General features: G+C 39.0%; 1 protein-coding gene across 1 annotated transcript in view; it reads right to left on the bottom strand.

Annotated features, from left to right (window-relative positions):
* The window catches only part of LOC149026707 (mediator of RNA polymerase II transcription subunit 15a-like), a 42934-nt gene that overhangs the window by 17088 nt on the left and 9328 nt on the right, over nt 1-16518 (bottom strand). Inside the window, 5 exon segments of the mRNA XM_089155532.1 lie at nt 1270-1334; nt 6394-6523; nt 6525-7729; nt 12701-12824; nt 13495-13606. Coding sequence (XP_089011658.1) covers nt 1270-1334; nt 6394-6523; nt 6525-7729; nt 12701-12824; nt 13495-13606 — 1636 coding nt within the window.

Raw genomic sequence — 16518 nt, 5'->3', positions numbered from 1 at the left:
TTTTAAAGATAAGGCAAAGAAAAGTTTGGTTGCTGGAGGAGAGTTGGAATGGGTTGAAGAAGAAGCTACGGATAACTCGAAGAAGGTCATCCTTGATAAAATCCCAAGCAGCGAGGAAGAAACCCATACTAAAGCTGTCAGGCCCTGGAGCACGATTGACATTGTCAGAGCGGACGGCAATGAGGATCTCTTCAGGAGAGGGGATAACACAGAGGGAAACTAGAGACGAGGGATCAAGAAACTACCATAAGGGAGGGGGTGCAGGACGGAAGGGAGGGAGGAGAGAGAGAGAGAGAGAGAGAGAGAGAGAGAGAGAGAGAGAGAGAGAGAGAGAGAGAGATCAGAGAAGAAGGAGACAACTTCCGCCTTGATACTGGGAGGGTCAGAGATCCAAGAGCCATTACAAGCAAGAAGGAGAGGGATGGAATTAAAGTTATGGCGAGCTTTTAGGGAGCGACAAAAATAAGCAATATTGGAGTCTCCCAGCTCAAGCCATTTGATTCTCGCTTTCTGGTAGAGGAAGCTTTCCTCATTTAGAGATAAGGGCAAAAAGCTCAAGAGATAGATCCTTCTCATTTTCCGCAAGAGAGGGGTTGAGAGGATCAACCTGGAGGAGAGATTGGACTTGCAAGAGCTCAAAATGACAAGAGGAGACTCAAGAAGAGATATTACCAAACATGGAAGAATTCCAAGAGCAAAGTACTACCTTACTATTACAAAGTTTGCGGGCGAGAACACATTTGTAAGTGCCACTCAGACAAAGTTTTAGCATTTTGATATTCAATATACCTCTTCAGAATCAGAATATAACAAACTATACATAAGATGAATCAATAATTTATACCACATTGGAAGATCATAAGTACTAAGTACCCCATTAATCTTACAGCAGAGTCATTTTTAATATAAGCCATTCACAACAAGATCGCCCTATTTTCTTTCTAAAGAGACAGAAGTATGTGGGGGCCCATATCACTACCCCTTTTACTAACACAAAACAAGCTTATCACTCAACCATTAAAAGGTTCCTTGTTCCAAAGTGTTCAAAGGGCCATTTCTTATCAGCAGTACTTGAAGAAATAAAGAAAAGGAAAACAACCGTTAGTACACACTGAAAGTATTTAAAACAGAAAACTAATGAAATGTGAATATCTGCACTTTCTTAACAACCAACTGTAAGAGAGGGAAGGGACAAAAGGTAGAAGCAGGAATTAGCCATAAAATTTTGATTTCCACTACAACAGAATTACATATATCTTGAGAAGCCACCTTTTGATAGACATCTTCTTGCCAATCATAACATTGTCCCATCTGAGTTGTAGAATCTATTGAAGCTGAAAATTGGCAAAAACAGGCAAAAAGAGATTAGCCAACAAACCCTGCATATTAGATATGAAAATTCTGTAAACAAGAGAAGGAAGAAAATTATGGAAAACTAAACCTACCTCCGTCTGTCAACAAAAATTAAGCATCATGGTACTTGTGCTATGTCTCTAAAGGCTATTTTGGAGAAACTCTACTCGTATTTTGCATCTCTCCCTTAGGCTCCATTTATTTCCAGTTAAATAACAGGCAAAAGGAGATGTTTTAAGTTAAATTTCATTTGATCAAGAGATTCACCGGAATGGTTTCAGTTCTTGTGCTTTTTCCAAAAAAGCAGAAAGGTTTCAGAGAAAGTGTTCTGACATTTGGCTTCTATTATTAGGGCTCCTATTTATTTCCAGGAAAAGTCAAGTACGAGGACAATTTTCAGGAGAAGTCTCTGGAAACATGAGATCTACCTGAAACTTTGCCTTGTTATAAGTTCCATCCGAAATAAAACAGGGCCCCAGTAAAACTTCCAAGATAGAAATGGGCTAACCAATGCATGAAACTGCTGCCACTGCAGGGTATCTTGTTTGGTTGTCCCTTTTTCTTTTTTCTTTCTCGGTGGTGTGTGTGTGTGTGTTGGGGGGGGGGGGGGGGGGGGGGAGGGGTGGTTCCTTATACATGCAGGCCTTAGCCTTGCTTTCATAGAGAGGTTGTTTCCAAAATCAAACCCATGGCCACTTGGTCACAATTATTGTTGCTCCAAGGCCCATTGTCACCAATTATCAACTTAGCTAAGCAATAATTAAGTGAGCAAAACAACTAGATTAGTAGTATTCAGAAGACGAGAATAAAATTGGAATAGAGCATTTCTGCATTTAACCAACAGTACTCAGAATGCTTAAGTTGACTAGACATCACATTGGGAGGCAGCCAAGATATATGCGACAACCATAGTGGAGCTGAAAAGATGCACATTTTCAACAGCCCAAAAAATGCAACTAGAATGAAGTAAAAGTTAGTTGTTGAACAAGTGATGTTTGCACTTGAGCCCATCTCTATTTGTGCTCATCATAGATGACCATACCATGCCCATTGAAATCAAGGCCCATGGATCTTTGCCAAAATATAGTTTTGATGGATGAGACAACTGAGGACTAATGCCAAGTAAGAGCTTCAGAGATCAACTATGGAAACAAGAGGTTTTCAGCTTGGTAAAATGAGATGGAGTATATGCCATGTAATTTTAGTCAAGCCACGATCGATATTGGCGTGTGTGCACTGGAGAAAGATAGTAACCAGAAAGTGAAGATTTTGATATTTGGGGTCAATAACAAATAAGAAAAGTGACATACAAGACAATGTTTCACAGAGAATTAAAATTGCATGGATGAAGCGGAAAGATGTGTCTAGAGCGTTCTGTGACTGACATAATTGTGTAAAGCTTAACAGAAAGTTTTGTAGGACTGTTATATGACTGGTCGTGTCATATGGGGCAAAACATTCGGCAGTTAAAAAGGCATACTGAATGCCTTTGTATAGCAGAGAGGATGTTAATGCATGAGTGGAAAAACTATAAAGCCAAAAAAAAAAAAAAAAAAAAAAAAGAAGAAGAAGAAGAAGAAGAAGAAGAAGAAGAAGAAAGAAAGAGAAGAGAGAGAAGAAGGAATAAGCCTATTGCATCTGACATTGTGTTGCCCTACTCAAGAGAGAGAAGAAAGAATAAGCCTATTGCATCTGACATTGTGTTGCCCTACTCAATGACAAGCTCTAGGTGAATTGACAGAGGTGATATGGTCATATTAAAGAAATACCTATGAATGTTCCAATAAAGAGGAGAGAGCTAAGGACAGGCCTAAAATGACCATGGGAGAAGTTTTGAGGAAGGCCATACATAGTCCAGGCTTTCCACCAAGTATGACCTCCAATGAAGCCGACTGAAAGGCAAGGATCCATGTGGTAGACCCCATTTACTTGAGATTATCCCAAGTTCCAACTTGCTAGGCTGTGCCATGTTCCTCTTACTTCCATCTTCCAGTTTTCTTTGATTTTCCATCTTGCATTGTCTTTTTCATTTTAAATTTCTCATATCATTTCCCATCCCTCTTTTCCCCATCTCTTCTCCCCTTTGCTGTTTAAACCTCACATTAAATCCGTGTAGCTGACTCCAAGGGCGGAGCCAAGATTGAACATTGGGGGGGGGGGGGTGAATAATGAGTCTGAATCACTTCTCCGTCGAACGAGCACTGATGTCTTTTCACCATACATATTATGTGGGTCCCACCTCTGAATTATTTTATTATATTCGAATGTTTAGGTAAATTAATAGGACTAAAATATAGATAACACAATTATAAGTAAATTATAAAAAAATATATTGAAATAAAGCATAGAGGCTAAAATTGTGGGAGAAAAACTCTAAAAAATCATGAAAGAAAAAGGTGGGAAAGATAGATTTGAAGTCTAATAACTAAAAATGGCAAAAGCAATCAATTTCCATAAATTAAGTAAAAAAAAATCAATGATTACAATTAGATATAATAATATTAATGGCTGAAATTCTAAACATCCAACTAATAAAACTAAAAATTTAAATCGCTATTAGGAATCCAAAGTTTAGGGATTCAAAAATAAAATTAAATGATTACGATTATATCTGATAAAATTGATGGCTGAAATTCTAAACGAGATCTAAATTTCTATTAATAAGAATTGAAATTTTAGGAGAAAGTTTAGGGATTAAAAATAAATAATGATTATTATTAGATCTAATAAAAATCAATGGCTGAATTCTAACGAGATTTAAATTGCTATTAGGAGAAAGAAAGAACAACGAAATAAATAAATAAAAAAATTCAATTATGCTTTCTGGAAAGAATACTAGAAAAATCTTGAGTGAGAGAGAGAGAGAGAGAGAGAGAGAGAGAGAGAATAATTTGAGAAAGAGAGAGTGAATACCTGATAATTGTGGAGAAGATTTAGGAAAACTCCAATGTCTACTAGCTACTCCAATGTTTTGCGAGACATGTGAGATAAAAAAGAGAGAAAAAATAGGGAACAAAAGAGGAGATTTAGGAGAGAATAAATAGGAATGAAAATATGAGAGAATAAATAGGGAGAAATTCATGGATCGTGAGTTCGTTTTTAATTAGGATTTAACTTTTTATTCCTTAAAACTAGGGGTTTAATGGTAACCATCAGATAATGATTAAAAATGAAATCTATACCCACCATCTTTATCGTAAACTTTTATTTTTAATTTTTTTTTGGGGGGGGCAAATAGTGGTATTTCACATATGAAGTGAGAGAAATAAGGAAAAAATATAGGACAATTCAAATTTTTTTTAAAATTCGGGGGGGGGCATGTGGCTTTGCCACTAGCTGACTCCATTAAGTCAAGATAAGATAATACTCTGACCTACACCTACAAGGGTAAACATAGGTTCACACCTAGGTGGCTTTGTCCTTCCTAGATCCACTAGAACCAGAATAAATGACTCCCAGCAGCTAAATTGGATCCTGACCACTTGGAAAAGCCAAGGACAGAAAAGGAAAAAATTAAGGAAATCCCCCAACCCCCCCCCCCCAAAAAAAAAAAAAAAAAAAAAAAAAAACACAAAGCCAACAACAAGAACACTCACTCCTAATAAGTTTAAGAAAACAACCACCTTAACCAATCATTGACAAATAATAATAAAATAACCCAATAGAAAATCAAAGTTACAAAAGAACATGTTACCCTACTTAAGACTTTTTCAATTGCATCCTTCCCTGAAGAAAGAGAGGTCTAGGAGTTCATGATCCAGACAAGACCATCTTAGTTCCCTATAAATCCTAATTCCTAAGAGAGCCTGGATGTCCTATGCCAATCATAGTTGTTAAGGCGTCGCCTCGGCGTCCGGTGCCTTCGAAGTGCCTCAAATCGGCTTCGCCTTATTTTTAAGCAATAAGGCAATTGCCTTAGGGTATGAGGCGTCCGTTTTTTTTCCTTTTCTTTTTTAAATCACATGAAATATGCCAAATTAAAGGCTTATATTGAATTACTAATTAGATTCCGATTGTAAAGTATCTATTCTTTGAACCTATATGCATATTAACCAAAAAAAAAAAACATATATGCATATTTATAATGACGCTACATGTGATCAAATGTTAAAATAAAAAAATAAAAAACAAACAAAAATCGAAAGAGAATAAGTTCTTGACCTAAGTCTCACACTCTCACTGTCACTCTCACTCTAATCCTAATCTCTTTCTCTCTTTCTCTCTTCCTCTCTTCTTCTCTTCCATTCCCGCGACGACACTCTGGCAAGCAATGGCCAGTGATAGGCGACTTCTTCTCTTCATTTATTCCCACGACTTTTTATTAGGACCTACTATGTGTGGTTTGTAGTATGTTGGATGACTTGAGGTAGGCTAATATTAGTTTTTTTATTATATAAGATATGATTGATTTATAATGAATTAAGTGAATGAGTGAGATGTACACTAAAAATTTCACTTAAAACACCTCAACCGCCTTAAAAGCGCCTCGGAGGGCGCCTCGTCAACTCATCGCCTCAACTAGCCTAAACCGCCTCGTCGCCATGACAACTATGCTGCCAATTCTCCTGCAACTTCTTTGTTTTTTTTTTTTTTTCCTAAGCCATCTTAGTATTTATTTCTTTCTTTCTCTCTTTTTTTTTTTTTTTTTTTGGGGGGGGGGGGGGGAGGTGGGGGCAAGTATGCGCTATGGGGAGATGAGATATCTTAACATGTTTGTGGGAGATCATACATCTTAACATGCATGTTCTTCAGAAAAGTTAAGAGAACAGACACTTCACAATTTACAGCATCTGCATCTAGGAATTCCAGTAGTCACTTCAAAAGACTGATACCAGAAATAAATTACAAATTTAATGTCATTTGCATGATTTAGAACAAAAGGAAAATGTGTGGTGTAAACTATCTGATGAGATGACAGACTTGGCAGCAATAATTGCAGGTTTACTGATATTATGATAGAAAGCACTCAGCAGAACAAAGGCACAGGAGCAAGTAGAGTTTCAGTAAAAAAAATTCATTGAGATACGATAGCATACGTACTTGATGAAGTCTCAGGAAGAATTCCTTGTAACTGCATCAGTTTCTGTTGCTCAACAACATTCTGAGGCTGAACCAAGCCACCTGAACTTTGAATCCTTTGCTGCACGTCTCTTTGCTGCACGTCTCCTTTGCAACGAATTAGGCAATTCTAATTGTTGTTGCAGCTGACCAGCTCGTGATTGGAGCTGAGACATCATTTTCTGCAGTGCAAGTTGTGTTTGTGGTTGTCGCCCTTGCTGTTGCACAGCAACCTTGGCTTTTAACATCAGCATTGCATGCTGATTAAACTGAATGTTTGAAATACCAGATTGAGCTCCAAGCAGTTGATGTTGCTGTTGTAGTCCAGAAACATTACTTTGTGAACCTAACCGCTGCTGCATTCTTGACACATTATCCTGCTGGGCTTGAGCTAGCAACCTCTGCTGCTGCTGCTGTTGTTGTTGCTGCTGCTGCTGCTGCGGCTGCTGCATGTCTGGGACATTGCTTTGTTGTCCGAGTAACATATTATGTTGCATGTTTGCAACATTTGTTTGTTGCCCTATTAGTGGTTGTTGCTGCTGGGAGGGCATCAGTGATGGCTGAGACATTGGTGCTTGCTGTTGATTAAGAATGGAAGTTTGTTGCTGCCCAGATTGTTGAGACTGTTGCTGATGCCTGAGGCCAGATTGCAGATAATGCTGAAGCACAGAAGCTGTCAGTTGTTCAACAGAAGGTTGCTGATTCTGGGGAAGGCCTGGGGTTGGAGTTGATTGCATAATGGGAGGCTGTGCCTGCTGAAGAGTGGATTGGGTTGAAGGCAAACCAGACGACATTTGCATGAGAGACTGCTTTACAGATTGCATTGGAGTTGTCTGTAATAGATTTTGTTGTGGCTGCTGTTGCTGCCTGATCTTCGATTGCATTACTGAAGACTGAATATCTCCCTGCTGAAACTTCTGCTTCAGAAGTTGCTGTTGCTGCTGGCAAAGAAACTTCTGTGGATTCTGAGACTCTGGCTGGTGCTGCCGTAGATGCTGTTTTCCTTGCATTGGCCACTGGGATTCGGAAAACATATTTGAAGACAGTCCTCGACCCAACGAATTACTTCCAGTGTTCTGTGAAAAGCCTGGCACACACTGCAAATTAGTAGTCTGGCTACTAACACTTGACATGGTGCTCTGAGTTAGCCTGCTTATAGATGGAAGCACAGATGGCGGCCCCGCAGAATTCTGCATTCCAGCAGATGCGATGGGATTATGGATGCTCTGGCCCAACATCTGTTGCCTTGACAGATTAGATACTGGCATTGGAAGCGCCTGGCCTTGGTTCCACATTGGGGGCTGCATATTTTGGGATCCTATTTTACAAACAAAAGAAGTGAACAGCAATAAAATAGTCTTGACAAAAAAAAAGATCAGCTACAGAAAATTCAGAAGAGAAAACAAAATAAAATGCAATACACATCTAAAGAAAAGAAAAAAAAAAGAAGAAGAAGAAGAAGCAAGAAAATGACGGCAGAAAGAAGTCCACATTTGACAGTCTTTGCATTAGATTAGACATAAGATCACCATGGCAGAGAAAGGAAGTCCAATTTAAATCTACCAGTTTAGAGACAAGAACATAGAACCACTGGAGGAGAAGATGAAAGAAGAACAGATTAACTACCCCACTCCTTTGCAACAGTAGCAATAACTGTGTAAAACCTATAACATATGTGCAGTAAAGTGTATTGGACATCCCCTCAAATCTATGTTAGAAAAAAGACAATAAATCCTCTAGTAAGGTGAAAGAATCCCAAACTTCTACACTGGTGCTGAGCTCATGAATGAGTACAATTTGAACTCTTGTCCATGGGTCTTAGATGTACCATTCAGAAGGTAAGCCAGATAAAGGATCAGTAATGCAGAAGCATGACCATGGGCCAATTTCTGGTACACAATTGAGCTCAGTTGTCAAGGCATTGACTAGTTTACAGGCACTTTGGTGGCGCCTAGGCATCAGGTGTCCCCTTGATTCTCCTCCCCGACTCCCCACTCCCCTCACCCTGCTGTGCGGATGCCTTGCTTGCCTTGACACTGTGAAAACAATACAATTGAGCCCATGGTTCAAGGTTTGGTTCAGGTTTGAACCAGCGGCAGTTCACACATTGTGCGACATTCTTTAGTTGTTTGTTTGCTTTGTCACTGAAATTAGTTTATTAACCTTGTAATTGCCGTTAATAGTAGTTATTAGATTTCTAACCTATTAGAACTCAATCCTAACTTCTTACTGAGAGTTTTAAATCAGTTTGTTTTCTTCAGCTTATATCTTGTTGAGCTTGATTGCAAATCCCTTCCATTACAGATCAACAGAGGTTAGGAGAAACTGCTCTCAATTTCAATGGAAAGAATGGACTCGATTTGGTTTTTGCATTGATAGCTGAAGCCCCCTCCCCTTGTTTTGATAATGGAATCTCTCCCTCTCTCTCTCTCTCTCTCTCTCTCTCTCTCTCTCTCTCTGCCCGCCTTCCCACATTGCTTGTAGCCATTGTGTGAAGTTGTTATCATTGCCTTTGGATTTATTCAACCCTAGTCTAACTCTACTATAGGAAGTATACAGTAGCCTACTATAAATGAATTAAACAAGAAAAACATAGCTATTAACCACAACATGACACAATAAAGATATTTCATCATACTTTAAAAAAAAATTAATATTCAATATCTTATTTACATTATGTGGCAAGTAGCATTATCAAGGATTGGACATCAAAGAACTGAGAGAAAATGGAGCTTTATTTACAACTACCCCCAGTGTGATGCAGTTCAATTGACTTTAAACTCTTCAACTGCGGGAAAAGGTAATTTTGAAGCTTTCATCCATCCTCAGTGGTCCAAATGGAATTTTTCTGGATTTCTGTTTTGCCTAGTTCTTCGAAATTTGACACCTGCATTGGTTACCAAGGCACATCTCTAGTTTTCCAACTTTGCCCTCCTTAATAAGGCGGAAGGGGGGTTATAAATTTGATCACTTCTTGTTAGTTTCCATGGATACAGATGACCACTTATTGATTGGTAAATGATAAATGTCTTGATGTAGCCTCAATTAAATGAGAACCAATGCTAAGATCTCACAAGCGAATGCAACTCAAAAGGATTGCAAAATTTGGGTTTCTTGGGTTCAGTTGTGTTTATGGGGTGAAATGAGGGGTCTCAAATGAGGTCCCAGGTGATGTGAACCAAGATCTAGGCTTTGATTGATAGAGGAGAAGTCCTAGATCTAGGTCCACCCACAGGATCCTCTTCAAGAGAATCAGCAGTCAATTAGGCTTTAGAACACCCTACAGTTGAAGGGAATAAGCTGGTTATGGGGTTCTAGGGTTGAAAAAGGGTAGGGTTAGGTTTGCTAGAATATGGACAGCAGCTCTGGGTGATCAATTAAGTCTTGCAGCTTAGCTTATTTGACTTCCAAACCTTGGACTAGGGTCAGGAGATCTAGGGTTAAGAGGGGAGGGGAAGTTAGGGTTCGGCCAGGCTGTATTAGGGCTGGAACTAGAAGAAAATAATTCTGTTTGAACAGATTCTGACTTTGCAGAATTATTCTTCAAGCTAGGGTTAAGGAATTTAGGGTTTTGAATTTTCTAGATTTTCAAGGGTATAGGGTTAGGGTTAGGGCTGGGATCGAAGGTAGAGAGGGGGTAGGAGAAGGTTGTCCTAAAAGGGTTTGAGTTTTGGATGAAAGGTTAGAGATAGAGGGGTTCAAATGAATTAAGCACCGTTTGTTTGCAAAGGTGAAGTGGGAAAAAAGGAGTGGAAAAAATAAATATGTGGGACCCATATGTAATGGGGGAGGAGGAACAGGAAAAAAAAAAAATGATTTTGTGGAAAAGTTTTAAAATATGGGTCCCACTTTGTTGTTTCTACACTTTTTCACAAAATTCCACCTATTTTGTGGGGTTTTGTAAAGGGCATGCCACCTAAACAAACAAGCTTCCTTAATTGTCGACCAACTTTCCAACCCCAGTGGACAAAACAAGCCACACTTTCGGATTTCATTGAAAAGTTTGTTTTTTCAAACTTTTTCCCACCCCACTTCAGATCCAGCAAACAAATGGTGCCTTCGAGTTTAGAAGGAAAAAGACGAAGTGCAGGTTTTAGTAATCTAATGAGGGATGGGCTGTGAAGAAGTTAGAAGGATGATTAGCGGGGGAGGGAGGGTAATAGAGTGGAGGGGTAAAGGAATTCTAGGGTTTTAGGTTAGGGATGGGGCTGCTGTTGCCGCAAGGAAGAAGAAGAGGAAGGGAGATTGCGCAAGGGCTGGGGAAGGGGATTAAGGTAGGGAAGGGGTTGGGGTTTGAACTTACTTGATTAGGGATAGATTTCACACTCAATGGCTGCAGGAAATTGGATGTACCTAGGCTGCCACAATTTTGAAAATGAGAGGGAATGCCAGAAAAATTGCAGAACTTTAAAACAACTCAACCGTGGGGTTCTTCCTTGGAACCCATGCCTCCAATTCTTCCTTCTAATCTCAATTCATTCAATTAATCATCAAGTCTAATCTGCTACGGACAATTCTACTGTTAACAATAATACTACTAATACTATTTCCTTACAAAAATAGCCTATAGAAGGAACTCAGACTAGGACTCCATTTTAGAACTCAAATCAAACTAAGACTCCTACTTGGACTAATGACTCATACTTATCATACCAAAAAAAAAGACTCATACTCATGTAAGGACTCTTTCATATCTCACTCTAGAAGGACCACATTTGAAAACTAAGAGTAGATATGGAATCATTACAAGAAGTAGACTACAACAATGGAACTCCATTACAACTTGGGAATCCCAACCTAACAAGGACTATTCAATAACATATCAGATAATGACTCAAAACTCAAAAATTTAAATAAATCCAGGGTCCCACAAACATATTGAACTCAATAAAACCCTGAGTGGACTCAACCGAAATACTGTAAAATTATCAAAATACCCCTGCTGGTAACTAGACAGTCGTAGGGTATGGGGATGCTACCCTAGACCCTATTCTGGCCCTGATTCTGGTTTACATCACTACCACTCGCTTAAACTCCAGTACAGTGGATGTCCACACCCGAGCTTGGTTTCATGTCTTCCCCATCGCAGAAGCCAACTTTTAGGGCCTCTGCAAAGATCGCCTGGTCAATCTCCGCCCAACGCCACCAGTAGGCCCATTTCAAGGCTTCTCCATCCAAGTTTAGGAGAGCCACTCTACCCAATGCTCATACTCGATTTAATGTTCCCAACAGAAAAACATGATCTCCATACCTATGCTCTCCTTCTACTGAAAAACAGAGACAGTGACATATTATCTCTTGGACGGTGAAGCTCTGATAACAGTTGCCACAAACCTTGGGCCATGCCCCGGAATTGATGTATTGAACCCCCTCCCCTGCAACTCTGGTTATCAACTCTTGGCAGTACTCAACTTCACCTGAATACGACAGCACACACACTCACACTCCCATCCTCGCACACTACAAATAGAGGGGTATACAAAGCTTGAAGAAGAGTGCAAAAGGCTTAATGAATTCATTACTGAGACCGATAAGCAACCAACCCAAAGACTTCCCCCAATCTGGATACCAAACTGATTGCCCCAACCAAGGGTCTCCCCCCTCCCCAAGAGCAAGCTTACCTTGTACAAAACACTAATTCAGTCCCCCCTATGACAGTCCCTCCCTTCCCCTAATATAACACCCCACATGTTTGGAATTGAGCCACAGAACATTTCCTAGATATGACAGTGAGAATTACCATATCACCCTTCCACATGGAACAATTCGGCTGGTCCATAACCCACAGATTCCATAGTACGCAGCCCAAAAAAACTAGTACCTTACTTTTCATTTGAAAATACAAAATAGAAATAAATGACTGATGCAACATTGAAAAAAAAAAGAAATTCAAACATGCAAGATCAGAAAATTTTTGAAGGAAAGCCAACATAGGATAAAAGATAGTCGACAAGGATGATGAGCAACACAAATATTTTTTTTTAAGAAAAGACTAACAATTATACAAAACGAAAGTCTTGGAAATTTATTCATCCAAAAAAAGAAAGTCTTGGGAACTAAGCAACCCAAGGTGTTTTAGTATCTACACGACAAGGCATTCGTCCAAGTGCTCTAGCCATGTGGTATATGGCTATATGCATTAACATATGTATTTGATTATGCTAATATTCAACATAGAAGCCATGTCAATGCATACGTAATTATGGTAATAATGACACCATGGTGACGCTTTGGCATCTATAGTAAAAAATTCGATCTGCTGAATCTAGGAATGCACTCCAAATTGTACCTCGATCTGGCGGACTTTGGTTATCAACAGCAGGGTTTGATGGTAATGAACCAGGCTTGCCAGGAGTCTGAGGTTTTCTCTCCATTGCGATCACCTTCAGACATATCTTTTGTAGATAATCTTGCTGAAATGAAAAAACAAAAACAAAAAATACTAAATTCACTTAAAGCCAGCTACAATAGGAAGAAGCAAACTGACTGTTATCATACTCCACAGTAAAACACTACACAGACAATTCTGTAATGATCCATTCATCCAGAGGGGGGGGAGATTCTGCAACTATCCCAGAGTCATTTTATTCTCGGTGAGCATTCATGATGAGACCCATCTGTTGTAAAGCTAAGGTGATATGCCCCTTCTGCAGGAATGAATCTGCAAAATCATGGGTGGATCCAAGGGGCTCCTGAAATTTGTGTTCTTTATATGCACCGTATAAAAGGTAGGATAGGTACAAGACTTGATAGGCATGTGCAAGTAGCCTCCTACCTCATCTCATTAGTCATGTCTCCCATCACCTTCAAAATGTTCAACTCCTTGAAATTATGATATGTGTAATATCCATAAAACACGCAAACCAAAAACGAATTTATCTTATGTTTATATTCTAGATTATAGCCACTACCTCACAAGTTCATAGAACTTAGCAGAATCAGCACCAAGTTCTTGAACCTTGGTATTGAAAACTGTAATCCAGAATATGCAGGAGCTTAGCAGTTAAAGGAATAGGCAAGCATGTAATAATGCAAAAAACAAGCTGCAGAGAGAATACCATATGCCTTAAGTAATGAGTGTACCTGGCTTGCTGCAGCAGTAAATATATTTTCCTCAAATCTTACAGCAATCTTCCTAAGTCCTTGTAAACCTTCTGGGCCAGCAATTGAAAGTTTTTTTTGCAAAGTCTCAACTCTGTAGATGCAGAACATTTAAGTAGAAAACTGACTAAGAATCAACAATCCATAAAAAGAAGCAAAGAAGCAAAAACTCCTACAAAATAGAAAGGGATACCCATAAATCAGAAACATAAACCAGTTCTCCTATTCTGTTACACATACCTATCATCCCTAAAAGAAACTCAAATAAAAACAAAGATACAAAAAAAAACCCTAAAATAAGCAAGGCCCCATCATACAATTACATCATAGAGGTCCCAACATCCATTTTAATTCACTAAAATAGCCCTGTAGCATGGCTACCTCTCTGCAATTGTGATGTTTCAGATCCATGTCTTAGACAGCACACATGCTCACAACTTCCAATGTTGCATGATGCTAGAACTAGATTTCACATATCACTTTGTTCCCCACAGCACTGCTCAGGCCTAGGCTTTTATGGGTCATTTAAACAAGTACCAAGGATACCAGCAAATTCAGGGTGGTCTTCTCTGAACAGCTGAATGCAGCCTTATCCCAACTAAGAGGGTCAGCTACATAAGTCCTCCTTCAACCAGTTCTATCTGAAGCAATACTTGTAACTAGTCTTAAACCATGCATGTATTTTCTACTCCTTGTTTTTCTTTTCTTTTCTTTTTTTTTTTTTTTTTTTGGGGGGGGGGGGGGGGGGGGGAATCACCAACAAGATTTAAAGTATCAACATCGAATATTGTATTGGTCAGGTGATTTGAAGAGACATATCGTCTCCTATGCGATTATTGTATCATACTGGCCATGTATTTTAGTAATCAGTAGAGAGATTTATCGATATATATCATATCGGTTGTATCCAATGGATACATATCGACTAGTATTTATCATATTGTGGGATAAACCTTGATCAACATAAGGCAACCATATGTATCTCGAGGGACCCAGCCCAACAATAGCATTCTCTAACATTAAGCTCCATATATCACTGTTGGATGTATAAAGGGTCACATTAAAATTAACCTTTTGAGTTTGGAAGGAATTTGTCAAATAACATCATCACACAACACCCCAGGTGCACTGCTCCACCTCTCCAATGTAACTAATCTGAGTTTCCAAGTATGCCTTTGGTAAGGTTTTTGTTTTAGAGACTAGTTCTTGTGTAAAACCATCTGTTTTGTTTAGACATGAACGTTTGATAAATGCATTATGGAAATATTTCCCAATTGGACTCACAATCTGTAAAATTCTAGTTTTCAAGCTAGGACGCAGGTTGGGAGAGCAAGATCAAGGGTATTTGCAAGCAAGGATGAAGGTGGGGGTGGTCCTGAGAGACTTTTACTGTCGTGACATTGTATCAAGTTTCTGTTCCATTGAACTACATGTTCTGCAAAACCTGTTACCCAGATCACTTGTCTCACTGGTTTGTTCTTCTGTTCTCAGAGAAGAAACTAGAAAGAACACTAGAACTGTTCTTTGAGACCGCTATTAAACAAATCCCAAGAGAACTTTCTGGGATTATTCATTTTTGTCCTCATAATTCTCCAAAACCTGGAGTTCACTTTGTCAACTTTGATTGGCTCTAATAACTAGGTAACAAATTTCAGTCAATACAAATGCAGATCCAGCACCAAATTGGGCTACCTTCCCTTGGAATCAATTTAGGTACCTATATAGGTGTTGGGCCTCTGATCCATAACTATATTTGGTAATGGACCTATTCTGTAGACCTGGAAATTGAGTGCCACACTGAAGCATGAAAATAGATAATTAGTTGCTTAAGTACTGTTACAGAAGCGGAACCAGGTTAGTTCTGATTCAAGTCAAACTTTTAGAGGTCATGCAGCCACTTAAACAATAACTAAAAGTGGAATGCCAACTGAATCCTCACACCTGCATGCAAAGGGCGAAGAGGTAGTTCAATATTTTATTTCAATTACTTTTTCCTAATATACTTAGCACTCTGTGGTTGACACTAAGCCCACTTCATTTAATACCCCGTCGTGGGCAATAGAAGGTAGGACTAGATTAAATCAGATTGGTTTGGGCAGGCTGATGAAGCCTCTTCCCCAAGCATGAGATTTATTGATGCAGATCCAGCAGCAAAGAGGCTAGTTTTACTTTAAATAAGCCGAGGAAGGACTTATATAGGTTATGGACCTTTAATCCTGAAACAAACCAGAATCTCCTACCGAGGTGTAGTTGTAGGTGAGAAAGTGAAACCAGAAATTAGAGAAGAAGAAAAGAGAAGAGAATGAGGAGAAAAGAACACTAAGAAGCAAGGGGTAGAGACTGCTTCAATAGTCTACGTCTCTAACCCAAGAGCTTTATTTATAGATGAGAATTACAGCTCTAATCAGTTACTAATTTGAGTACATTCCAAAAATAAAATTGCCTCTCTAAGTTTCTAGAAAAAGCTCTTAAAAAGGAAAGAAAATATAAACTAAAGCTATTAGAGAATTAGTAACTTTCTAACTCTATAAAGCACACAATACTTTCTAAATCTGCAACTACTTTTCTTCCAAAACATAATTTTCTATTTCTGAGATAACTTGTGCACCAATAAACCACAACTTGCTCTCCAAGTCGTCAACAAGCCACCGTAACAACCCCCTCAAGCTGGAGAGTATTGATCACCAACTCCCCAGCTTGCAACATCCTTCTACAAAGGCTGGACCAGATAAAAACTTAGTGAAGATGTCTCCAACTTGTTCAGCACAAGTGATATGTGGTGTAGCTATAACTCCTCTCATGACTACGTCTCAAACAAAATGCAATTCCACTTCACGTGTTTGGTCCTCTCATGAAACACTGGATTACTAGCAATATAGGTGGCTACCTGATTATCACAAAACATCTCAACCAGTTCTTCAACTTCAATCCCTATTTCTTTAAGGATGACTTGAATCGAAATTTTCGGATATTGTATGAGCCAAAGCACAATAGTCAGCCTTAGCA

The sequence above is a fragment of the Hakea prostrata genome, chromosome 1 (genome assembly GCF_041222555.1).
Source record: "Hakea prostrata isolate BN-2017 chromosome 1, UWA_Hpros_2, whole genome shotgun sequence".
Taxonomy (NCBI): Eukaryota; Viridiplantae; Streptophyta; class Magnoliopsida; order Proteales; family Proteaceae; genus Hakea; species Hakea prostrata.
Note: the sequence above shows the minus strand (reverse complement) of the source record. Positions and strands in the feature narration are given on the sequence as shown.